This window comes from Pseudorca crassidens, chromosome 16 (genome assembly GCF_039906515.1).
Source record: "Pseudorca crassidens isolate mPseCra1 chromosome 16, mPseCra1.hap1, whole genome shotgun sequence".
Taxonomy (NCBI): Eukaryota; Metazoa; Chordata; class Mammalia; order Artiodactyla; family Delphinidae; genus Pseudorca; species Pseudorca crassidens.
In genome coordinates, this window is record NC_090311.1 from 72,458,038 (window position 1) to 72,485,035 (window position 26,998).

Here is a 26,998-nt window from a genome sequence, read left to right on the forward strand (position 1 = left end):
CCTTATATATTCTTATACATATATGTATTTTATAAGATACAAGTCCCTTACGAGATACATCATTGCAAATATTTTCTCATTTTCTGTGGGTGTTCTTTGCACTTTCTTGAGCGTGTCCTTTGAAGCATAGAGCTTTTTTAATTCTGGTGAAGTCCAATTATTAATCTTTTTCTTTGGTTGCTGTGTTTTGGTATCATATCTTAGAATGCAAAGTCACGAAGATTTACCCCGTTGTCTTTTTTGGGTGCTTACATTTAGGTCTTTGATTCCTTTTGAGTTAATTTTTATATGTGGTGTAAAATAGGATCCAAATTCATTCTTTTGCATCTAGTTGTCTCAACCAGTCCGTTTCTGAGCCTCAGTTTCCTTATCTGTAAAATGGCAATAATAGCAAACCTGTGTCAGGTACAGTGAATGAGAGTGTAAGGTGATTTGTATAATGCCTGCTACATAAGCACTCAACATAAGGTAGCTGCTGCTGTTAATTTTTAAATAAGCATATATATATGTGTGTGTAACAGAATCACTTTGCTGTACACTTGAAACAAACACATCTTTAATTAACTATACTTTAATTCAAAATAAAAAGAAACTAAAAAAAAAAATCATCTATATTTTGAACCTAATGGGTTGAACCTGCAGAAGGGGTATTGGAAGGCCTCTGCCAGGGATTCGTGTTGGCCATACATGTTTGTTTTGAAGGTGTAGCTTAGGTTGTAACGGTTTTTAAGAGGGCACCTGGGGACTTCCCTGGTGGCGCAGTGGTTAAGAATCCACCTGCCAATGCAGGGGACACGGGTTCGAGCCCTGGTCTGGGAAGATCCCACGTGCCACGGAGCAACTAAGCCCATGAGCCGCAACTGCTGAGCCCGTGTGCCAAAACTACTGAAGCCTGCGTGCCTAGAGCCCGTGCTCCGCGACAAGAGAAGCCATCGCAATGAGAAGCCCGCACACTGCTACGAAGAGTAGCCCCTGCTCACTGCAACTAGAGAAAACCCGCACACAGCAACGAAGACCCAACGCAGCCAAAAATAAATGAATGAATGAATGAATTAAAAAAGAAAAGAAAGAAAGAAAAAGAAGGCACCTGCCTATTCTCTGTAAAGCAGAACTTATCTGGGTTTGGGACTAAGTCTTAGACTCCTTGCAAGGTGGGCTCCAATTAACTCACGTGCTGGAGGCCTAATTTTAAGTTAATCTCACCAAAAGTCAGGCCTTCGGCATGGACGCTCGAATTAGTCAGATAGCATTTGTTCTTCTCTTAGAATCTGAGATCTTTTCATTCTTTAAGAAGGGAATGTTACCAGCTTGATCATCAAGGGCTCTGGGCTATCAGTGGTTCTGTCGGTGTTTTGCAGGATGAGAATTCATAGAATTGTAGAGCTGGAAGGCCACATTGCGGGGGAAGACTACTCTGTCGTTACTTTGTCCCCAGCCCCTCATGGGGATGTGAGAAAGTGGGGAAATCACGAGGAAATCCAGGGGCAGGGGCATCAGATCTGCCCAGGCTTTGGAACCACAGCTACCTGCACCCGTTTCCTCTTCCTCCAGAACTTGCTGCCTAGGAAGCAGGCTTGGGAGGAAAATGGACCAGCTTGGCCTGTAGGTGGCCCAGCCTGCTCATACCTGCTCACACTTTTTCAGAGAAGGAAACCCAGAGGGAGATCAAGAGGCTTTCTTCAAGTCACACAACTTAGCATTCTGAATGTTTAACTTCAAAAGATACTTTATAAGCAGATGTAAAAAAGCATGTTCAGAAAACTGTAACGTTAGGTGGTCTTTGCAGCACTAATAATTAGTCTAATAAACTGGATTACTTTAGTCAGTATGACTTTAGTACTCTTAAGGGCTCTTTCTAACACACACTGGTGGGCACTGCCTATTCCGACATGTGGTCACTGTTACATTTAGGTGATAAGAACATTTCGAACTTAAAATATTCTCTAAGTGTCAAGAACTCTTCATCAGAATGTGTTCTGTCAACTAGGAAGGATTTTCCTTCTCCTGAGGATAACTAGCATGAAAAGGCACAAATTAGCTTATTTATTAAGTGAAGTTCAGCTCAGCAGATGTGAGAACCTTCTGTGCACTTTGCACAGAAAGTTATAGGAAAGAAGAAAACAGCCATAAACAGGTGGATTTGACACTTAACTATTATTAGCTAGTACAGTAGAAAAATCTGGAATAAATTGGTTGGAGAATTAGTCATGTAATTCAGCTAACACTTAATGACGAACAGGGATGCCTGTCATGTACTAGACCTCTTACTCTTTTCTCCTGTGGTTGGCCCAGTAAAGTCTTCTCAGTTATTTCTAGAATTTGGGGTGTATTTTCTTATCGGAGATGCCCTTTCGTCCCAAAGCACAGACACCCATTTCTAAAGGTTGGCTTTAGGATTGGAATGGTCATTTTATTTATTAGCATCTACGTGTAATGACAGTATCTCAGCCCCTGTAGTTTCGGGACACTCTTGGGTTCATATCTCCCTTTCACCTGAATAAGCTGTGTGACGTCAGGCCAGCGATTTGATCTCTTCTGTGAACAGACGTACTCTCTAACTTGTAGGTTTGTTGGGGGGATAAATCTTCCATTCTGCCTCTCCTCACGCTCCATCCCTATTGAAGTTCTTTCATTTGTCTTGTCGGGGAAGGAGAAATTATCCTCTTCCCTTCTAGGTTTTTCTGGCAGAGAAAATCAACAGAAGTTTAATGACATGTATACGTGGGAGAGAAAATTCGTCAAAATTGTCGAAGCCCTCACTTTAACACTGTCTTCAGCACTAAAGACAAAAGAGGATGTTGTGGGCAGAGGTTTGGAACTTCAGAGGAGGAGAGGAAGGCAGTTGACAGGCAGAGGGAAAAGCAAACATTGGGCAAACAAATGTTTGCTAGGCAGAGACAGTGGGACACAGAGAGGAATTTCAACAAACAGGCTTTGCTAGATTCCTCCCACTCTACATACCTAGGTCATGCTACCGTTATCATGGTGATAGCTCCCTTTCTGGAACAGGTCCTCTACCTACATTCTTTTAGGCAGTTAGGGGGAAGGTCAAAGTTTCCTCCCGATTCTTTGGGGCCTTAAAAAGAATCAGCCTAAATCATTTATTTGTTTATTTATTTAAAAATCGAAGTATAGTTGATTTACAATGTTGTATTAATTACTTCTGTGCAGCAAAGTGACTCAGTTATACATATATATACACTCTTTTTCATGTTCTTTTCCATTATAGTTTGTCACAGGATATTGAATACAGTTCCCTGTGCTATGCAGGACCTGGTTGTTTATCTGTTCTGTATATACCAGTTTGCATCTGCTCATCCCAGACTCCCAGCCCATCCCTCTCCACCCCTCCCCCACCTTGGCAACCCCCCAGTCTGTTCTCTATGTCACAATCAGCCTAAATTAATCCTTGTGCCAAATAGACCTATTTTGGGGTGGCAAGTTTTGTTCCCCTGCACAGAATTGTCCCCATGTGGATTGCACAGCAGTAAATAAGTTTACATGGTGACCCAGTACACTGATGTTTTTGTAACTGTATTTATGACTGGGACAAGTTCTGTGAAACACTTGCTTATGTGCTTTGCACTGATTTTCTGTTCAATCCTATTTCGTTTTTAGCAAAATGTAGGTGACAAGTGACTTGAACTAATTTCCTAATCCAATAGTGGGTCACAACCTGCAGTTTAAAAATCATGCTCTGATGTGCCCAGTGCTTTCCTGCCCCCAGGTTTCCATGGATCTGTGTCCTCTGCCTGGCCCATTTTCTCCCTCCCCTGCCCCATCCCTACTTAACTGTTACCCAGTTTGCTCCTCTAGTCACTTTGGGGTCTGTGCTCCAAGGTGTTTCCATGACGTTCTGTCCTTTTCCTGTACCACTTGGTACACAAACAGCAATTAACAAGTAAATCATTTCGTTTCTGTGAGCTCCTCATAAGGTAAAGGAGGGAAGGTACGATGTTAACCTCACCCCTGTATCCCTGGTGACTCACATATAGTAAGCGCTCCAAAAATTGTGTGTGCTGCCATTAATAATCAAAGTGTTCATCTAATTTCTGTGGTACTTTGCCCTCCCCATTTTCCAGGAAAATGAGCATACATATTATTTGAGCCTCAAACGTCTCACCACCTTCCTTGATCTGGTTATCCATCTCTTTAATCCATGGATCTGTGTGACTGTCTTTTTGGTCCATGCTGCACTTGTGTGGCACACATTCTGCGTTAATTCAACACACCTTTATTAACATGCCTGTTGTCTGCCACAAACTCTGCTAAGAAAGATGACGTCGGGTCCCTGGTCTCGTGGAGCCTGGTCCAGGGAGGCCAGTGGACCTGTGGACAGTGACGAGGGATGCCCTGTGCCGAGCTGTGCTTAGGGGAACAGCATTACTACTGCAGCAGGACTCCCCGCTCCCGCGTAACCAACTGAGAAGGACCTGAAGCTCCTTGGCATTTGGTTTAATTGTTTGTTACTTAACACACATGGGCTGGATAAATCTAAATCGAGCCTTGTTGCAGGGAAGCAGGGATGTGAGAGGAGACAGAAATGGGAGAGAAGATAATGCAGTAAAATGTAGACACAGGTTGCATGGAGTAGAGATGCCGAGAACACAGAAGAGAGTTCCTGCAGAAGACGCGAAGTGGAATCCCTCTTCTTTGTTACTGGGAGGGGGAACAGTAGGGATTTTGGCAGTCTGCATGTGCGGTGTCTTTGAGGACATAAGCTAGTCTTTTTTTTTTTTTTTTTGTGGTACGCGGGCCTCTCACTGTTGTGGCCTCTCCCGTTGCGGAGCACAGGCTCCGGACGCGCAGGCCCAGCGGCCATGGCTCACGGGCCCAGCCGCTCCGCGGCATGTGGGATCCTCCCGGACCGGGGCACGAACCCGTGTCCCCTGCATCGGCAGGCGGACTCTCAACCACTGCGCCACCAGGGAAGCCCTTGAAAACTTTTTTAATCAAGCATTTGCATTGTAAAAGTAATCCATTGCTCTTTCAAGAAAATGTGGTAAATGTAAACACAGAAGTACAAAAATGAAAAAAATTACCTAGACTACAATCCTCCCCAAACAACTGCTATTGATATTTTTTCTTGATGTGATAGTGTGTTTGCAACATGCACTATGGTATGTGTTCTTTCCCCAGGATTTCTCCACTGTGCTCTTGATGTAGCAAAAGAGTTTACACCCCAGACTTTGAAACCTGCTTTCCACCAATGGTAATTATTTGGTAAAAGAGACCCCTGGAATTATGAACCCATTATGCACATTTGTATAATACTGTGCTGATGTCAAAGTGATAAAAACTTGAGCTCAGAAACCATATAAATCTGACTAATTATATATGTATCTATTGCATAAAAGACCTTCATTTTCAGTGTCATTGAACAAAAGCAAAATTTACTGAGCTGGTAAACTATGAAAGTGTTATTTTCACATATTATATATTAACGGGGTTTTAATATTATCCTGAAGTTCTGTCCATTTCAAAGAACAAATCTAATTTTTATGGGAACACAGTGTTTGAGAAGAAAAAAGTTATAAGCTATGGTAAAGAAAGTTAACTCTTGGCAGTCTGGAAAATTCTGTCTTCCAGATAGCTAAGCCTTCACTATCATTTCTCCTCTGAGAGTTTATTGGTTCACTCTGTATTTTAGATATGTGAATTAATATCCTAAATTAATGGATGTACTATTAGGAAATAGTTAATTTTTAAGATTAGATGTCTTTAATTTTTTTTGTTATAAAAATAGTAAATGTTCATTAAAAAATTGGATGGGAGGGCTTCCCTGTGGCACAGTGGTTGAGAGTCCGCCTGCCGATGTGGGGGACACGGGTTTGTGCCCCGGTCCGGGAGGATCCCACATGCCGCGGAGCGGCTGGGCCCGTGAGCCATGGCCGCTGAGCCTGCGCGTCCAGAGCCTGTGCCCTGCAACGGGAGAGGCCACAACAGTGAGAGGCCCACGTACCGCAAAAAAAAATAAAAAAAAAATAAAAAATAGGGTGGGAGCTGGAAAAGGTAGGAAGATAAATTACCACCAACATTACTTTCACCCAAGGGCCGACCCTATTTATCTTGCTATATAGTTCTTCATGATTTTTTTTTTTTTTGCATCTTTTTCTGTTCTCTATCAGTATTTTTTTTTTTTTTTTTCATTTTTTGGCCGTGCCGCGTGGCTTGTGGGATCTTAGTTCCCAGAGCAGGGATGGAACCTGGGCCCTCAGCAGTGAAAGTGCAGAGTCCTAACCACTGGGCCACCAGGAAATTCCTTCTCTCAGTATATATTTCTTTTTCTTTTTAAAAAATATTTATGGACTTCCCTGGTGGCACAGTGGTTGAGAGTCCACCTGCCGATTCAGGGGACACGGGTTCATGCCCCGGTCCGGGAAGATCCCACATGGCCGCGGAGCGGCTGGGCCCGTGAGCCATGGCCGCTGAGCCTGCACGTCCGGAGCCTGTGCTCCACGATGGGAGAGGCCACAACAGTGAGAGGCCTGCGTACCGCAAAAAAAAAAAAAAAAATTATTTATTTGGTTGCACTGGGTCTTAGTTGCGGCAGGCAGGCTCCTTAGTTGTGGCCCACAGGCTTCTTAGTTGCAGCAGGCTGGCTCCTTAGTTGTGGCATGCGAACTCTTAGTTGCGGCATGCATGTGGGATCTAGTTCCCTGACCAGGGCTTGAACCCGGGCCCCTGCACTGGGAGCTCAGAATCTTATCTGCTGTGCCACCAGGGAAGTCCCCCTGTCAGTATATTTCTGATGCACATATATATATTTCTTTTGAACTGTAATTTTTGACCACCTAGACTTGAAAGTGATCATCCTTTCTCTCCTTTTCTCTTGCTCCTTACTGATGAACTTCCATTAGCTCTTTCTGGGCTCAACATTACACAAGCCAGTGGCGATGAACTAGAACTTGTTTTTAATTCTGAAACCATATGCACTTGATTGATCAAATAGGTACCTTGGGAGCTCTGTAGTCTGTGAACACCTGTCTCATCTATAACACAAATTGGCTGCTTGATTTCTTAAAGATATATATATGTTTTCCAGAAGGCAAAGGTCAGATGTCTTCCAGCCTAGGAACCTGCCAGGGCTAAGTAAAATTCCGCTGATTGCTACACCAGCAGAGGCAGTGTTTAAGTTTTACTTTACTTGTCTCTGTTGCTTTAATTTGTGAGGGACCTTTACCACCGAGCAAGGACCATTGTGCATGATTTCAGTGCTTTTCACATCATTTGCATGTGGTATGTTTTAATAGCCCCTTCATGAATCCTATTAGTCACTTCTTTCCTATATATAAGTAAAACTATGATTAACTTAGATGTATTGGCAAAGTAGGATGGAATGAGGTAATATCTTTTACTGTCTCCACTCTTGCAGTATAAACAAAACTGTCTTAGCCCATTTGGGCTGATTTAACAACACAGACTGGCTTATAAACAACAGAAATTTATTTCTCACAGTTCTGGAGGCTGGAGGTCGAGGATCAGGGTGCTAGCTTGATGGAGTTCTGCCGACTGCTGACTGTGTGTGTCCTCAGTTGGTAGAGAGCAGAGAGCAGCAAGCTGCAGGGTCGCTCGTGACTAGAAAGGACACTAATCCCGTCATGGGAGTCCCACCCTCCTGACCTCAGCTAAACCCAGTCACCTCCCAAAGGCCTCACCTCCAAATACCGTCACCCTGGGGACTTAGGCTTCACCATGTGAATTTTGGACACAAACATTCAGTCCATTACAGAAACTGCATTCATTTTTCTGACTTTGATTTAGTCATGTTTTAAATATTGTATGTTTTATTTTCCCAGGTGACTCTGATATACCTCCAAGGTCCCCACTTTGAACATCTATGGTATTATGTAATAAATTGATGGGAAATCGGGCTGAACTGTTAATGGCTCTCAGATGCTACCTAACTTGGAAAGTTTGGGGGGATTGTGTTAATTCCCACACCCATTTGTTTTCTTAGGATTAACCGCTATCTCTTTAAAAAAACAAAAAACAATTAGCCAACTAATAAAGAGTTTGGTCAACGTAGAGTACTCTGCTATTTCTTACATCTGGTATACACCTCTTGTATCACCATCATTCTAAGTACTTTTTGCCGTACGTTGTAACAAACTTTGTGTCTCTGTTCCGTGTATATGGTAGCCCTTACGTGGATTAGTTGTCATGGGCTGCCTTCCAGAATTCGTTTTTTCAGTCAGACGTTTGGGGTTCATATATTTTCCCATAGAAATGATGATAATATGGCAGTTAGGCTAAAACCAAGTAGCTTGAAAAGGTGCACTAAAACCTTTCAAAATTCTATCGTTGAGCGCAGAGGTCATGGTAAAGTTCTCATCGGGCTTTTTTTTGGCCAAGTACTCCCTTCCACCCTCTCCCCCCAGCCCAGCATCGCGGCTCTCTTTAAATGGGAAAATGCTGCGCTGAGAGAGAAGTGCGATGGTGTTGGGAGCCGTCTCTTGGCTGCCCCCTTTTTCTGCCTTTTTAGTGGTGAGTGTCTGCCCACTGCAAAGACACAGCTAGGGTGGGCTGTGAATTCAGACAGCCAGCTCTCTTTTTACACTCTAAGTTTATCCATTAAAGAAGTTGTGTATTTATTTGGGGAATATAATAACAACTCTTGGGGCCACGTTAATTAACTTTCAGTGGGAGGAAGGGCTACTGAAGAGGAGTAAAGAGTTTGGCTGGGAGGCCGCTGACCTGACTTAATTACAAAGCAGCCTTTCAAATAAATCATCTACGAATCGACTATATCCGTTGCTGCCGCGTGCTCACAGACTATGCAGTCGGAAGGGGCTTGGGTTAGCCTGAGAATTTAATGTCTGGCAGTGGAAGAGAGTAGGTGCCTGTTGCGCGAACACTGAGTTTAAAAGGCCGTTAGCTATTATGAGGAAGGAGATGGGGGGAGAGTATTACAGATGGAGACCAGCACAGAAAAGATCATCTGCACAGGCAAGGAATGCGGCGCTGGGCTGCTGTTTCCATTCCAGCAAGAATTTCTGACTTTGCACGCTGTAAGTTTAACGTATACCGTCAGATTTGAGGGTTGTTTGATCTCAGGGCAATGCAAGCACTGAAAATCTACTTCTGTCCGAATTGATAGTACTGGTGTGGACTCTTTTTAGGCTGTGGGATTAGATGGACGGGAGATGGAAGGGCAGCTCTGATAAAGAACTTCAGGGGGAATTAATCATGATCATAATTAGTACCGTTTCCTCTAACTTCTCTGGTCTTTAGTGTAAGAGCTCCTCAGCAATGCTGAAAAGTTAAGATTTTCTTTAGCTGAAAAAACAAGACTGGAAGCCCTGTTCTTTCTAAGGCCAGAGAGAATATGGACTCCCATAGCACTGCCAGCCTGTGTAATGAAACACCCAAATCCAAGCTGCTGCGCTGGGCTTCCTGTGTTGCCTGCTTCATGGAAACAAATTAGTAGAGCAAACTGGTACAGCAAACCCAAGTTGCACCCCCAGGAGGCTTTGGTTCACTGAAGTGGGCAGCAAATTGATAGCTGGTAGCTCTACCAACAGGTACCAAAAAGAAGCTGAGATTCGTGTTTGTTTTCAACTCCTGTTTTTCCTGCTCTCTTATTTGCTCCTGCATACTCTCGGACTCACTAAGCTACCCCTACTCGGCTACTCCCAAGTATTATTGGGTAATTTACCCCAAATCCTACTTGCCCCTCGAGGTGCTCTGAACTCGCTGGTTGGGTGGGACCCAGCTCTTTTGGTCACCATGGTGACTGATACCCATTCCTCTCCTGGCAGCATCCATCGCTTTTCCTGAGTCACACCATCTCCCGGGCCAGTGGTGTCCTCAGCTCTTAAATGAAAGGGTGGATTTAGATGATTTCTCTTGCTGCTTCTGGCTCTAAAAATCTCTTACGGAGCTAGTTCAGACTGAAGACAGCTGCCCTCTTGAGATGGACAGAGAATGATAGAGTGGGTGGCCCCGGAAGGGACCTTGGCCGTCATCAAGGCCAGCGTAGATGAGGGCAGGTGAGTACCTACTCAAAGCCACACGCCAAGTCAGTTATACGTGGGCAAAGAGAGCTTTGTCTTGACTTGGCTTTTCAGGGTTACTGAGTAGCATGGTGCATGATGACTCTAAAATTAAAAGTCGTTGGGCATAAGTTTCTACCAGGCATCTCTACTACGAAATGATGCCTTGCTTGAATTTTTTTCTCACCTACCAAGTACCCCCTATCATGTTTTAGTTAAACCTGGGAATAGAGTCCTTAAAGGGTAAATGCCATGGCATTTTGTTTCTTTAAATAAATGGCTGTGAATTGTACTTCAAAGCTTGGCCCAAAATGTGGTCAGAGGATCGCCAAGGTTCTTAGGAGGCCTGCGAGGTGTTCCTGGGTTTCTCCTCCTCGCTGCGGGTAGGAACCGTTTAATATCTTGAAGAGCATTTGTGCACTAGGCGGCTCCAAGCTTCAGCACAGAATGCTTCCGACTCGGTTTGACTCCTCTGCCTTTTCCTATGCGAAGAAAGTGTACCGAGGCTGTGTTTCCAGTTGACTCTGTGTGATCTTGGCTCCTTCACTTGTGCAGTAAGGTCTGTCTGCTTTGGTTGCTTTAAAAGACTACCTTTTGGGCTTCCCTGGTGGCGCAGTGGTTGAGAGTCCGCCTGCCGATGCAGGGGACACGGGTTCGTGCCCCGGTCCGGGAAGATCCCACATGCCGCGAAGCGGCTAGGCCCATAAGCCATGGCCGCTAAGCCAGCACGTCCGGAGCCTGTGCTCCGCAACGAGAGAGGCCACGACAGTGGGAGGCCCACATAACGCAAAAAAAAAAAAAAAAAAAAAAAGACTACCTTTTGTCCAGGGAATTGGTCTCTCTTTACTGTATGTATAGGGATCTTTGATCAAAGAGAAATAACCTGCTAAAAAGATACGAACTCTGCTACTTCGACGTCTTTACAGCTGTGCAAACAAAAATAATTCGTTGAGCCTGTGATTGAAAAGGTAACTTGCTATTGGTTGAAGAGACAGCATGGGGCAGTAACACAACCTTTTCCTCCTTTTAAAAAAGATTCCTGTTAAAGTTACTTAACATCTCAAGCATATAGACAAATACAAAGAATGATATCACACATTCCCTCTCCCCGGCTCTGTGAAGTCTGTTCATTGTGGCACTTCCTACCCCCCTCACTAGCGCTCTTTCTCTTCCTCTCTCTCTCACCCTCTACCAGAGTCTATAATTTGTTTCGTTTACTGTCTTGGCCCCCACTACAAGGTAAGGCCCCTGAGGGCAGACATATCTGACTCCTTAGTTCCCTGTTATATCATCCCTATTAACCAGTGTCTGACATTGTTCTCTATATTTGCATATTGCTTTACATTAGTGGATTAAATTAATTGCTTCCGCGTATTGCTTCTTTTTATGAAGTAGAATGCAGTTTGGGGTTCCCTCTGCAACTGCCCACCCCACCCCCCCAAATCAAATTTTCCTTCTTCCCTACCTCACTGTAGGTAACCTGTATTGTGAATTCAGCGTTTATCCTTTTTGCATATGCTTTTTATATCTTAGGACATATTTATGTGTACCAATTAACCACTACGTAGAATTGTCTTCAGGTGTTTGAGTTATTTATATAAATAGTACTATAACCTTTCTGGTTTAATGTTGAACTACATGCAGGACTGGGGGGACAAACCCAGTTAAGTCCTGGGACAACTAGTAAGCAGAACTCCTCAAACCCTCTTTAAGGAAGACTTTCCATGTGCCTTGCATAAATGCTGAGGCAACCACTGTGATTCACGTACCAGATAGCAATTAAGCTTTAACATCAGAGAATGAACCTGTCTCGATGTTCTCAATTAAAGTTTAAGAACTAGACGCGCTTAATGTATCTGTGCCAGAAAATTGGCCATTCCTTTGCAGTTTTCTCCATGAAAAGGGGTCCTAATGGTCCAATCAAAAAGAATCTAATTAACGAAGTTTAAGTGGCCTACAATTCTCAGCAAAACTGTTTTCCTTCCTTCAGCTGAGACGAGAGAAGATTGACCTTGAAAATACTTTGGAACAAGAACAGGAAGCACTAGTGAATCGTCTCTGGAAAAGGATGGATAAACTTGAAGCTGAAAAGCGGTTCGTTTAGTCTTGCTGTTCGGTGTTCTGTACGTATGTGTGTGTTGGAGGAGTGGGGTAGCTTGCTGGGTGTGACCGAGGAATGACAGTGGGACATTTTAATTCCTTGATCAAGTGGAAAAAATGTTGATAGCCTGTCCTCCTGTTGGTCACTTCTTTATACTTCTCCCTCACTGACCCGGTAAAATTTCTTTTCGTTTGGTATTAAATCCTGTGAAATTTCATTAAGGAGCTATTGTTCGCCTCTGTTGTTCTAGAGGATGGTTGCAGTTCCAGCTTTTTACCTAATTGAACTGGCTTCCCCACTCATTTTCTCAAGTGCTTCGGATATGTGCTGGGTACTGTGAATTATCACACATTTCTAGAAGGTACTTCATGAGGAAGGCTGGGATTTTGATAGAAAAACGATCATCTGTGTGTTTTGAGACTTGCTATAAAGAAATACTGGTACATATTTAATTAAGGTTAGGGTTCTTGGTGTTAAACGTATATACATGGATATGGAATACTCAGCAGCACATATTTCTTGAACCCCTGTGTGCAAGATCCGGTTGGGCCCTTAGATTTAAGTACTGTGTGCTTTGGGGTGGGTGGAGTGGACCTTGAATAATGGCAGGAGGTTCTGTGGGTGGGATGTGTGTCTGGGTGTAGAAAGGGAGCTCCTTGAAAATATTCATTCATCTCCTTCACCACGATCTTCTGTTTGCTAGCCAGAGACATTTGCCATAAGTACTTGGTTTGGATAAACATCCGTAAATTGAGTTCATCTCAAGATTTGCAACATAGAGCCATACCACAGGCTTAAGAAAACTGACAATCTGAGGTGTATCTATACGGAATTATGCAAGCAGTAGTTGAATCAGCTGTGTTTTGCCTTATTACAGTAGTGCTAATAAATTGAAGCTTGAAAAATGATTTCATATAATAGATGGGGGGACCATTACAATATTTAACCTACTAGGTTTCTCAACAAGGCCTGAAGGTAATTCACAGTTTGCACTTGGGTAAACTCAACGGTAAAAAGGTGAAAACCAAACGAAACCAGAAACTTCCCAGCAGCGTATAAAAAGGGGCAGAGAGGTCTGTTGCCAGTCTGTCTTCCTTTTTAAAAAGCAGTGGGAGGTTTTATATATATAAGTACCAAATTATTGCATCGAACAGTATGAAATTGTCACTTTGTAGAATATTCATGTTTTATGTGCTTCAAAATAATGATAATTGGTAGAGAAGGTGGCAACCACCAGTTATTAACCCAGTACATTTTGTTTTTGTTTTTTTTAACTCTTGTTACCTTTGCTGTGGCCTGAAGCAAAGGGCCTTCGGTCCAGTTTGCCATACCTTCAGGACTGGTTTTTCAGGAGGGGAGTTGAGAAGTCAGTCTCTTGACATGATGTCACTCTCCAAGGAGAGTCATAGTCTGTAAGTTTCAACTGAAAGCCTTGAGAGGAAGTTCCTCCAGTGTGGCCGTTCCCTGCAACCCAAGCCTGTGGACCATTTAGTCAGCGGATCATTCTGATTGCCCAGTGTATTCCGGCATGATAATCAGAAGCCAGTGTTACAGACTTTTTTTTCATTAAGGCTTAATTACCAGTGGCCGTTTGAAAGGAGAAAAAGGAAGGTGGCTCCTTCAGCTCTGCCCTCTGACTTGACTGTCAGGTAGGGGCGACCAGAAGTTGATGGAAAATGGGCACAGGAGTCAAACAATTCATTGAGTTTTGGCGATTAACATGGGCATGCTGTTAATGAACCTCCCGGCTAGAATTTGTTGTTTTTGTCTTTATTTATTTTTCTGATTGCTGAGAACTTATTCATGTATTTTTTAAATAGACAATGGTGAGCATCAAATCAACGTTTTGTGTTTTAAAGGCGAACTCTTTTTCATTGTTGGAATTTTCTTTTCAATGAAGAATCCTGCAGGAGAAATTAGACCAGCCGGTGTCCGCTCCCCCATCGCCTAGAGACATCTCCATGGAGATCGACTCTCCAGAAAACATGATGCGACACATCAGGTTTTTAAAGAATGAAGTGGAGAGGCTGAAGAAGCAACTGAGAGCTGCCCAGTTACAGCGTACGTAGCCTTGGTGTCACTGGTCGTCTGTCCACAGAATTAATCCACTTACCAAGTATAGAGTTTTACCTATATTTACTATTGAATTTGTATAAATCAAATTCATATTGTGTTTCATTGCTAGTACATATTTATGTCTGTCATCCTGGAATAGATTATTTAAAAAAAAATTACAGTAGAGCAGGGCAAATAGTTTAGAATACTTCTAGAAAATCACATAGTTTCAGGATGGTCCAGAATCAGAGGTACTATTTCTTTCTTTTTTTTTTTTAATAAATTTTTATTGGAGTATAGTTGATTTACAGTGTTGTGTTAGTTTCTGTGGTACAGCAAAGTGAATCAGTTATTCATATACATATATCCACTCTTTTTTTTTGGATTCTTTTCCTGTATAAGGTCGTTGCATAATATTGAGTAGAGGTCCCTGTGCTATACAGTAGGTTCCCATTAGTTATCTATTTTATATCAGTGTTACTATTTCTAACCTTCTCCCTGGTGTTCACCCCTCGGATGGTGCTAACAGAAGCAGTGCAGGAGACCTCAGTGTACTTTGGGGGCATTAGGCAGAAAACAGTGTTTATCTTCTTTACTACCGAAATTTGGCCTCAGCTAACGATTGTTCATGGTGATTGAGGAATAAATGCTTTTGAAATATCTCCTTTTTATTTTTGGAAATCAAAGGAACTAATTTCTGGACACTTGATTACATCACTCTGCATTCACTTGGGTTTCTTCTGTTTTGGTTTTTAGGCCGTTCAACTTATTTGAATAGATAATACAGTGAAAGGTATGCAGGGGAAAAATAAGTCTCCCTTTCACCCCTGATCCCCAGCTGCCCAGTTCTCACAATTAACACATTTTTAATATATTTTTCTGGTGTGTGTGTGTGTGTGTGTATAGACTTCTTTTTTTTTTTTTTTTTTTTTTTTTGCAGTACGCGGGCCTCTCACTCTTGTGGCCTCTCCCATTGTGGAGCACAGGCTCCAGACGCGCAGGCTCAGCGGCCGTGGCTCACAGGCCCAGCCGCTCCGGGGCATGTGGGATCTTCTAGGACCAGGGCACGAACCCGTGTCCCCTGCATCGGCAGGCGGACTCTCAACCGCTGCGCCACCAGGGAAGCCTTGTATAGATTTCTTTTATACCAATAGTAGCACAATGAACATACCTTTTGCATTTTTCTTTTCACTCACTATGTCTTACAGTTTTTTCCCTGCCAATATATACAGAGCTGCCTTACTCCCCCTGCCCCTTTTTTTTTTGAATCTTTTGGCCGCACCATGTGGCATGTGGGATCCTAGTTCCCCGACCAGAAATTGAACCCACGCCCTGTGCTTTGGAAGCATGGAGTCTTAACCACTGGACCGCCAGGGGAGTCCACTCCCCCTGTTAAAGGCTCTATAGTATTTGAGTGTTTGGATACACTGTAACTTATTTAACTCATCCATTACCAACAGACCCCTTTGGGTGGTGATGCTACAACCATAGCGAACATCTCTGTACAAACGTTTGATACCTGTGCACGAACACCTTCAGGGTAAATTCCACGGCGTGGATTTGCTGAGTCAAATGAAATGTGCATTTAAAATTTCAGCGCTTCTTATCTTTATGTTTTCTTCTCCGAAGCTGATTTCAAGTTCTAGTGCAGTAGTGCATCTGGGATGGGTGCCTCAAGGTTCTCCTGGGAGCCTTTAAGAAGTACAGTGTGGTCAGTTTCCTGTTGCCGCTGTTAACAGATGAGCACAAACTTAGTGATTTCAAACAACACAAATTTATGATATCATGTTTTTTGGAGGCCTGGGTTCAAAATAGGTCTCACTGGGCTGAAATCAAGGTGTCAGCAGGGCTGGTTCCTTGTAAAAGGCTCTAAGGGAGAATCCGTGTCCTTGCTTGTTCCAGCTTCTGCGTTCTCTGGCTCATGACTCCTTTGCATTGGTACCACTCGCACCTCTGCTTCTTGTCACATCTTTTCCCTCTGACCCTCCTGCCTTCCCTGTGTAAGGACTCTTGATTGCCTCGGGCCCAGACAGATAATCCAGGATGAGTTCCCATCTCAAGGTCCTTAATTTAATCACACCTGCAAGTCTCTTTTGCCATGGAAGGCAACCTGGACACGGGCTCCAGGGATTAGGATGCAGACATCTTTGGGAGTCCACTGTCCTGTCTAACCCCATCCAGGGTTCTGGGCTTTTACTCTAGGGGTGGAGCCTGGTCCTCTGTATTTTTTAAGTAGAGGTGATTCTGATATGTACCCCGGCTTGAGAACCAGAATGGATGTGTATTCCGTGAAAACAAATCAAGGAGTTCTCAAATATTAGTTGCTTTAGGTTAGGATATTTTTTGAGGTTTTGCTGTGTTGGACAGACACAGGTCTTGTGAGCCCCTTTCTGAACTCTTTCCACTGCTGTCAGTTTATATTTTTCTTTCTTGTATAGACTTGCCTTGTTGTTCCCCAGACAACATTTTTAGAAGAAATTTGTGAAGAATATCTTACTTCCTCTACTTCCTTCCTACTGTACTGCTTGGTCTCTGGAGAGACTGCGGATGTCAGCAGAGGCTTCTGCAAAGTGCTGTTTGGATTCTGTGAGGACAGGGAAGGCCGTGGCACTTAGCTGCACACAGTAGCTTTGGGTTGGGTGTAGAGTATGAGTTAATGGCTTTCCTCATCCACCTGCCTCTGCCTCCTTAGGCTGGATAACCTTGTCCACTTTGAAAGCTCCTGGGGCACTTGGTCCCTCTCCCCCAAGTCCAGCTGTGTCTGAACTTGAACCGCTCTCCCAGTAGCTCTCAACTGACATTAGAGTCCCCTGGGGAGTTTTTGGTAGACCAGTGGAGAGGCTTCATCCTCGGGGATTCTGACTTAAGTGGTTTGGATGGGGTCTGGACACCCCATCCAATACGGCTAGTATTTTCTAGCCATAAACCTGAAAGGGAATTTAAAAGATCCCCACCTTGGGATCAGGTAGGACTCGTCTCTTGGGAGACTGTCCGTAAGTCACCCTCAGCTGACACTGTCTTTGACTAACTGCTGTGAGATGGCTGAAGATGGGGGCAACATAACCTCAGGACCCTGAGTCCTAGGGAGCTCTTTGTGGGAGAAAGAGGAAGACTCCTGAGAGTAAATCTATGGTCCTTTGAAGTCAGGTGTGCGGTAGCCAGCAGAGGGCACCCAAGGAATGCCACGGCGTCAGCCATCTGTGCCTGGGTCTCTCACTCCCAGAGACTGTGGGCCTGGCGCCTTCTCCTTGCCTCCAGCTTCTGGGTTAATTGCCAGACTGCCAGGAGGTCTTTTCAGCCATCACCCCTGGTGACTGATGTTCTTGTCGGTAGCTTATTGTTGAAGGATCCCCCTGCTGGTTTCCCCAGATGCTAGAGGATTGCCATTTTCTTTGAAAGACAGTGTTTCCTCTTAAGTAATTATTCTCAAAGCCTCATGAATCCTCAGTTCTGCGAAGCTTTCCTATTTATGGAAAAGAAAGGCAACCTCCTCCGACAACTGTCCCTCTCGTCTAGAAACAGTAGATACTCCAAGAGGTCAGTGTAGCGATGCCTGTAGAGCAAGTGAAAAATTCCGTCTGCTGACATATTTGGGATGAAATAACGTAAATCATTTATATTAAAAGTGTACTTTGTAAATATTTTCCCAGCATGCCTTCCAGTAAAGTGATTTTTGCATCTGGATTAGACAGCAGGGTTTCTGGTTAGATTGAAAACGGCCCAGGAATATAGTGTTTAATAATGTTGGTATTTCCATTTGAATTTCTGAAATAAGGATATTCAAGATACCAAGATAAGTATTCAAGATACTTAGTGACAACACAGGACAGCGGGGAGGGTCATGTTTTCCCATTGCCTGGAAGGACGCTAGAGGGCGCCACAGAGTCCTGCACAGGGTCACTCAGAAGGGCAGGGGTTACAGTGGGTCCAGGCAACTCAGCAGAACGAGATTCCAGAGCCCCAGGAAGGTATCAGTTCCACATTTCAGATTCGCAGGAAGGATGATCTGGCCAGCTTAGCCTGGGTCCAGTGTCTCGCCCTGGGGCTGGTTAGCTCTGGCCGGCGCTGTAGCAGAGACCTCTCCGCATACAGGGCAGCTCCCAAGGAAGGGGTATTTGTCATAAGCACGGTGCCATGCCGAGCTCCTGCCTGCATGTATGTCTTTACCTGCTGTCTGACTCCGAAAGACTGTGCGTAAGTCAGGAAGCAGTAACACAAACGCTGAAAACTAGACTGATTTGAAATATTGATCTAAAGTTGCTTGTTATGTCAGTTTCTAGTTTTATAAAAAGATTTATAACTGTTACCTAGCACGTTGAGTACACTGGTTCTCCGTGTGCAAACCGCTTCCCCCCACCCCGCACCTCCCAGTGCACTGGGGGGTGTGCTAACAAGTGTGACCCGTGGGTGTGCTCCCATAGGTGACCTACCCTGCTGTGTCTGGAGTTGACAGACAGCAGAACTGGTGCCTGGAGGGGAGCCCCGTGGGCTGAGTCTGTTTCCCCAGCTGGACCCCGTTCCCTCTCCGCTCCAGCAGTATAGAGGGAGCTCTGGGAGCTGCTCGGGCCACACGTAGCTCCAGCATTCCTTCTCTACATAAAGCCCTTTAGAAGGCAGGGAAGCAGGATGGAAGATGCCTAACCTGACAGCACTGCTTTTCGTATGTTTTTCTAAACGCACATCGTGGGTCAACCTTGGAACCTGGGATAAACTGGAAATACGGATCTCATCTGTGTGTGGGAGAGTGAGAATGGCTGTCTTTCAGCACTTCTCGGTCTGTGGCACAGGAGCTGGACCACCGTCTTTTTGAAGCATGTACTGTGACTGCACGGACCGTGGTTTAATTGAGAACTCTGGCCTTTCAGATTCCGAGAAGATGGCGCAGTATCTGGAGGAGGAACGCCACATGAGGGAGGAGAACCTGAGGCTGCAGAGGAAGCTGCAGAGGGAGATGGAGAGAAGAGAGGCCCTGTGTCGGCAGCTCTCCGAGAGCGAGTCCAGCTTAGAGATGGATGATGAAAGGTGCGTGCGTGTCTCACAAGCCTCGGGAAAGCAGCAGCCCAGGCTCCAGCCCCTCTTCACCTCCTGTAAGAGGAGGCAGCAGACGGCAGGGACGTTTATTTATTGTGATGATGAACACTGTGGCCTCAGTGCGGATGCTGAGAATGGGATAAATGAAGAAGTTTGACCGTCCTCCTTAAACACAAAAAGACACACAAAACGTGGCCTTTCCCAAATTACTCAGTGGGACAGACATGGAGGCGGGTTTTGTGTCGGGAGGCAGCGTTTGCAGGTGTCGTTGAATCGTCCCATCCTGGAGCATGGGCGCATATCTTAATCCCTAGGTACAGGTGAGCAGGCGGTGCGCGGTACAGCCTGAGGAAGCAAATACATCCAGGGGGCGAAAGAGTCCACGGCGGGGTGGGTGGAAGCTGTTGAAAGCCAGAGGCTTTGGTTTACCACACTTGGTAACTTCAACCTTTTTGCAGCTGGTTTTCAAAAACAGAACTCACGCAGTGCTTAGGTCGCAATGTCAAGTCCCCTCACTGGCCCTCTGGGAAATGGGCCGGCATAAGAGAGGCATCCTTTGGTTAACTAGAGGACACGGCTCAGTTCTCCTTGCTCACCCAGATTTTCCTTTCCTTCCCCACCTGCCCTCCTCCTCTGTGCTTGGGAGTGAGGTGATCGTTAAGATAAGCAACATCCACCTGTGCTGGGCAGCCAGCGCCTCAGACCAGGGTCTGCCAACGGCTGTGAGGACTAGTACAGGCTGTCGATGCCAGAGCACGTTGTTTGAACGCATGTGGGCAGTGTTAGCAGATCAGCACTCTGTTTCTCTTATTGAAATAGATCCAGAGGGCTAACAAGGCTTTTTTTTGTGTGTGGTATGCGGGCCTCTCACTGTTGTGCCCTCTCCCGTTGCAGAGCGCAGTCTCCGGACGCGCAGGCTCAGCAGCCATGGCTCATAGGTCCAGACGCTCTGCGGCATGTAGGATCTTCCCGGACCCGGGCACGAACCCGTGTCCCCTGCATCGGCAGGCGGACTCTCAACCACTGCGCCACCAGGGAGGGGCTTTTGATTAATTTGCTGTGGACAGTATTTGCTGTGGTATTATCGTTTCATGAAAAATGTAAATTTTTCTATAATGAAGATCTGGTCTTTTTTTTTGGCTGCACTGCACAGCTTACAAGGTCTTAGTTCCCCGACCAGGGATGGAACCCAGGCCGTCAGCAGTGAGAGCACAGAGTCCTAACCATTGGACCACCAGGGAATTCCCGATCTACTTTTATAATTTAAAAAACTTTATAAAAAACAGACTTAGATCTGTTTTTTTTTAAAAAAAATCTTCCTCATTTGAAAAGAATAAAGAGGATTCTTTCTCAGAAGTTTCTATCATAAAACTATCAACCTTAACTCTGAATTTCACTGATCTGCTTCTGACGGTGTCTCCTTCTTTCTGAAACTCTTCTCCTCTGAAAACCATTTCATTGAAAACATAAGCTACAATAGTAGATAACTTATTAACTACTTTTTTAACCACCTTAAGACATGGAGCAGAGCATGTATTAACACACACAGTACCCTGTGCTTGATTTTGATTACGACGTACTCTGAGGGACAGTTTCTCTGACTGTGGTGACAGCACTGAAGCTACTTCAGGCTTTCCAGATAAATTTTTTTTTTTTCCAGGATTGGTGTTCACTCCAGAAGGTTTGCCTTACCTTTTTAGGTTAGATTGTCCCAGGTAGAGTACCGCTGTTGAATAAAGACATCTGCTCTCTCTACTGGGAATGATGATGTCAGATCTGGGAGGAAGAAAATAGTCAGACACTTGAGACGTCTACAAGTGTGTTTAATTCCTTAAAGACCAAGAGGCGGTCTTAGCCACCCCCCTGGCTGTAGAATACAAGAGGTCCAGCCTGGTGGCACTGTGGTGGGCCGTGCTAAAGAGAGAAGGAAGAATTGGTGGTAGGTAGCTCGTTGAGAGGTGCATGCCAAACTTGGGAGTCTAGGGCTTCCCTGGTGGCGCAGTGGTTGAGAGTCCACCTGCTGATGCAGGGGACACGGGTTCGTGCCCCGGTCCGGGAAGATCCCACATGCCGCAGAGCAGCTGGGCCCGTGAGCCGTGGCCACTGAGCCTGCGCGTCCAGAGCCTGTGCTCCGCAACGGGAGAGGCCACAACAGTGAGAGGCCCGCGTACAGCAAAGAAAAAAAAAAAAAACCTTGGGAATCTGTTTTTCTTCGAGTTGAATAAACTAGCATAGGAATACCTGTGTTAAAAGTTCCTCACGTGAACTGGTTGCATATCAGGGCTGAGATGTTTCCTGGGATAGAAACGCCTGCACGTGTGGCCGTTCCTTCCTTTGGCCAGAAGGCCTGGGAAGGATCGCTTATTAGGGAGTCTCTCAAGCAGAAATTCCTCCTCCTCAGCTCTCTGTGCTTGTTCACAAAGTGCGGCCTGATGTGACTTCCGAATCCAGTAATAAGTCAGACCCGGCACGGCGTGACCTGCAGAGGTGCTCAGCCCATGTGTCATTTATTATATTCCACGTTCTGCATTTGAACACGTGACTGTTAGTTAAGCAAGCCCTGCCTTGTGGACAATTGACATCCATTTCACGGGATCACATTATCTCCAATTCGATGATCTGCGTCTCAGAGGGCTTGTTTGGTTTTGCCTTTCAAGTAACAGTTTACAGGTAGCCACTAGAATGTGGATTTGTCTAATTCTTGGGACAGTGGTGGTGAATGTCTACATAGCTATAGTGTGATGGAGAAAAGCCTGGTCCTCTCTGTTGCATGACGCAGCTCTGTCACCAGGCCTCCATCCTGAGCGAAAACACCCCGGATTCCCTCACCTGTGCCCCTGGGGAGAGAGCTTTGCCAAGCAGTGGAACAGCATGGCTCTGGGGTCCACATTATACATGTCTCCTCACTGCAGCATTGATTTCTAAACATTCAGGAGTTTGACCTCAAGATGTGAACCCCAAACATTTTCTCATAGGAGCTTTCTTAGGAACTACTGCAACGCAGGCGGCTCTAACCATCTCCTTCACTCCTCTTAGGTATTTTAACGAGATGTCTGCACAAGGATTAAGACCTCGCACTGTGTCCAGCCCGATTCCTTACACACCTTCTCCCAGTTCTAGCCGGCCGATATCACCTGGTGAGTACATGTTCTCAGCTACCTCTGTTTCTGCTGTAGTTAACGTATCCCTGAATACATTCCCTTCTAGCATCTGAAAAGCTTGTAAACAGAGGGTGGTCACGTGTTGTCCCAAAACACCAGAAATGATCAGTGCTATCACAACTGAGTCTTAGCTTGCAATTTTAAAACCGTGTCAACTGGTGGTTTTCTGGAACCAAAAAAGTAACTTAACTCTATAAAACCTTTTTAAAAAGACTATCTTTGACTATGATTTTAAGTGCCGGTGGTTTGACAAAAACCTCGGGCAGATTTCTGAGATGCACCATAGCATATCTTTTATGGGTTCTCTCATTTTGGTATACATACCTCATCTCCTTTTTATCCTCAGAATAATTAACGCAGGCGTCGTGTTAAAATTGAGGAAGCAGTCATTTGGTGGGTCTGTAGCTACTGGTCACGTGGCCAGGAAGTGGCCGTGGCCAGGCAGGGCGTGTCTTGCTTCACACAAAGCCTGTGTTCTTTCGAGCATGAGCTGCATCCTGCTATTTCCACTGGTGGGTGAGTGGGCCTCGGCCCTAGCAGGCAGGCCGGGCAAGAAGGAACTGGCTGCGCTTCTGCCTCTGGCTTTGCCCCTCAGAAGCCTTTCCCTCAAAGGCGTCCTTGTGTTCATCTGACCCTGAAAAACTCTCTCCCCAGGGTCTCTGGCTCGGTACCCGCACAGCATGGGGCTTTCGGGCCAGGAGGGCAAGTAAATGATCCAGCAGGGAAGAAAGAGGAAGCAGGGGGCCGGAGGGGGTGTGTGTGGGCAAGTGGGGTGGAGGGAGGAAAGCAAAGGTAGTCGGCCAAGGGATCGTGTCTTGTGACTGAAGTGTCCAGGCTGACATTCTTGTGCGCGCTGGTAAACAGATTTTCAACAGAGTTGGGGAAAAACGTGTGTGGGGAGGGGGGAAGGGCGGTGGCGGAGCACTTTCGCACAGAATACAGTGAGGTGACGGCTTAGAAGGTGGCAGCAATAAAGGTTTTGTGGCTTCGGACAGTAAAACAGCTTCAGGTTAGGGTGACGTCTCATTTTGTCTGTTTGTAATCATTAGACACCAGGGACGCCCTTCAGGTTGACCGAGGGGAAATGCTGCAGCCTCGCGGGTGGCCGTGGGTAGCGGCAGGCAGGAGGGGCTTGGGTTTGTGAGTTTAGGATCCAGCCCAAGCACTGTGCTGCTGTGACTTTTTGTTTTTGTAAGAGGGGTGATTTTTAAAAAGTCCAACACGAAGTGTGGCAGCTTTTGTCCGCTTGGAGCCGGCACGCTCTCTGGCATGTGACGGGGGGAAGAGGGGCTGTGTGCGAACCAAAAGGACTTTGTGTTGTGGATCCACAGCGCAGTCCTCAGCTGTTCTTGCCCCGAGGATGTTCCTGAATCTGTTTCTCCTGCTCTGCAGTGGCCTTGAGGTCTCTCCAGAAGCTTCTCTCCCTAGCCGCCTCTCAGTTTTCCCCAAATAGCACTTGGATTTCGTTACCGTGATAAAGGTTGTCTTTGCTTTCTGATTTATTGATGTAAAAGGAAGTCATGAGTTAGGAAGAAGCACGAAGGAGGGAGGCTTTTATAGTTGATCGTGATGCTGATTCATGCTAATATAAATTCATGTTCTCTTTGATTTATTTAAACCTGCAGGCGTGTAACTTCCAGTTCATTAAATATAGTGTTGTGGTCATTGAAGAAAGAAAAAAACAAAAGTGAGGCCTTGGTTGGGAATATTAACTTCTATGGTAACAAATACTCTGCAGGAGGATTTTATTCCATGCACAGAATTTTGGCTTTCGCTGGCCCTGTTCCTGTAATGTGGGGCTTGCTTGTATAGACAAGCTAGTTGGTTTTTCCCTTAAACTACATCATAATAAGTAACACCTAGATTTTTTTTTTCTCTCAGCCAGCCTTAGTGAGAACATTTGTATCGTATTTTAAGTTCTATAATATCATCAAAGTAGATTATAATCTCCTATTTGGCGGTAGAATTACTCCTATTCTGATCTAGTCCATTGGATACATAATACATTAGCACAATCTGAATTTTCAAGTTTTCTTTTCACTTTATTTTTTGTTGGAAGAACTTGTGCTTCTCCGTATTAAGAATATCTAATCACTTCTCTAGTGGAATTATGCTGTTTGTATAGTTTTCGTTTCCATTTGAAGCATTTTGGCTTTTCTTCTTCCCTTACCATTTCTGGTTAACATTGGCATTGGCAGTCTTGCATTTTCACTGACTTGGAATATTTTGAGGGCGATCTCACAATTTGATTGAAAGGTACATTTCCCAGTACTTCTGAAAAATCTTCTGCTTGCTTATGTGTGGATTATATAGAGGGACAGGATTATTTTTTCAACAATTTTTTTCAGGTTGTTCACTATTTGATATAGCCTGAGAAAAAGACATTCCCAGTTAACATATTTTCATATGCCTACATCAGCCATGGGGAATAACTGAAGTTTTAAAAAGGATCTACATCCCACTAGCCACAGGCACACCTACCACCCAGATCTTGGTTTCTAATTCCGTTCTTCAATGAAGAGAACTAGGGCTCCTGGAAGAAATGGATGTTTCTAGGGCCTTGGGCAGGGAACATACAAGATGAACGTGGACAGTCTGGTCATGCCAGAAAGTTAGGAGAAGGTCAAAAAACTGAAAGATGAGGATAGGTCCAAGAGACGCAGGAGGAAACTGAAAGTGCTCCCAAAGGCCCAAACTGGAACAGTTCGAGCAATGAAATAAATAATGTAATATTAGATTATAACCCAAACATAAAACAAATATGCATTGGTTCACACTGATATGAACAAATGACTGACTGAGTAAATAAACACGAGAGAAGAGAGAAATCACCTATACAGAAGAATTCCAAATAATTGACATAGAGATTCCATCTTCACGGAAGTGGAAATAGCTCCCTACTCTTTAAATGTGGGCTAAAGATAGGGACTTCCTTGCAAAGAATACAGTGTAAAAGGGAGGGGGGGGGGAAAGAGTACCTTGGGACTTCCCTGGTGGTCCAGTGGTAAAAAAATCCACCTTACAATGAAGGGGGCGCGAGTTCAATCCCTGGTCAGGGAACTAAGATCCCACACGCCGGGGGCCAGCCAAGCCTGCGCGCCACAACTACTGAGCTCGCGCACCTCAACTAGAGCCCATGTGCTGCAAACTGCAGAGTCCACACCCTCTGGAACCCGTGCACCACAGCTACAGAGCCCGGGCTCCCTGGGGCCTGTGTGCCACAACTAGAGAGAAGCCCACGCACCACAAGGAAGAGCTCGCGTGCCGCAACTAAGACCCGACACAGCCAAAAATAAATAAAATAACTAACTAAATAATAATAAAAAAACCTTCTTAGCTATTTAAAAAAAGAAAGTACCTTTACAGAGGAAAAACTTGACAGGCACTGCCTTATCTGGGAGATCAAGGTCAGCATCGACAGTGGTCAGTCATGTCAGTAGTATGTACCCTTGATACGATGTGATGAGAAGGGCCCTTTACCTCTGTAGTCTTCCTCCTCAAAACGAATCACCCCAGTCTAACCACGTGGAAAACATCAGACAGTAGAGGGACAGTCTGTCTATAAAATACCTGATCAACACACCTTAAAACTGACAAGGTCATCAAAAACAAGGAAGTTTGAGGAACTATCTCAGCCAAGAGGTGCCTAAGGAGACATGAAAACTAAATAGCATGTGGTATCCTAAATGGGTTCCTGAAACAGGAAGAGGACATTAGGCAAAACCTCAGGAAATCCAGATAACGTGTGGACCTGAGTTAATAATAATGTGTCAACATTGGTTTATTAGTTGTGATGAAGGTACCACACTGGCTTAAGAAGTTAATAATAGGGCATCTTTCAGAATTCCCCAGTGGTCCAGTAGTTAGGACTCTGCACTTTCACTCCCGAGGGCCTGGGTTCGATCCTGGTTGGGGAACTAAAATTCCACAAGCCTCGGGGCACGGCCAAAAAATAATAATAATAATAATAATAACGGGGAATCTGAGTGTGTGAGATGCAGGAACTCTCTGTACTATTTTTGCCACTTTTCTGTAAACCTAAAACTATTCTAAAATAAAAAAATTTATTTTAAAGAAAGCTACTAACATAGATGAAATCACCTAGTCGTGGAAGATGGAGGGAGAAGAGGAAAACCCTCCCATCTGATCCTGAAGGATGTAATATGTAGAGGTCAGGTACAGGAGGAAACCTGGTGAAGGAGATTGGGAAGTTGCTGCCAGGGAAGGGGAAGGGAAACGGGTATCCGATGTCACTGAGGTTAAGATAAAGCATTTCAGCAGGAAGGGAGGGGTCAGCTTTGTCTGTTGTTGCCCCAAGGTCAAGTGCAATGAGAGGTGGAGAGTAGCAGTGCACCTGGCAGCGCGGAAACACTGCTGGCCTTGGCGAGAGCAGCCTTGATGGAGTGATGGGGACAGAGCCAGATGAGAGAGCGTTAAAGAGGAAGTCGTATCTCTAGCGTATGAATGTTAACAGAGACATGTCCGACTTGTGGAACTAAGATAAATTTCAAAGGAACAGAAGGTGTCTGCCTTTAGTTTGGTTCGACGATGCTTATTTTTTTTTTCTTCCTTCAGCAAAGATTTATTAGAGGGAATTTGGGGGCAGTCGGAAGGGTATAAAGAAGCAGAAATAAAATCATCCAGAATCCTTTTAT

At 44.9% G+C, this 26,998-nt stretch overlaps 1 protein-coding gene across 2 annotated transcripts in view; it reads left to right on the forward strand.

Moving 5' to 3' along the window:
• Positions 1-26,998, forward strand: part of CCDC6 (coiled-coil domain containing 6) — a 112,859-nt gene that overhangs the window by 75,326 nt on the left and 10,535 nt on the right. For both annotated transcript variants that reach the window (XM_067710900.1, XM_067710899.1), the window contains exons 4-7: positions 11,986-12,089; positions 13,997-14,157; positions 19,017-19,173; positions 22,219-22,319. In XM_067710900.1, coding sequence (XP_067567001.1) covers positions 11,986-12,089; positions 13,997-14,157; positions 19,017-19,173; positions 22,219-22,319 — 523 coding nt within the window. The remainder of the gene's footprint in view (positions 1-11,985; positions 12,090-13,996; positions 14,158-19,016; positions 19,174-22,218; positions 22,320-26,998) is intronic.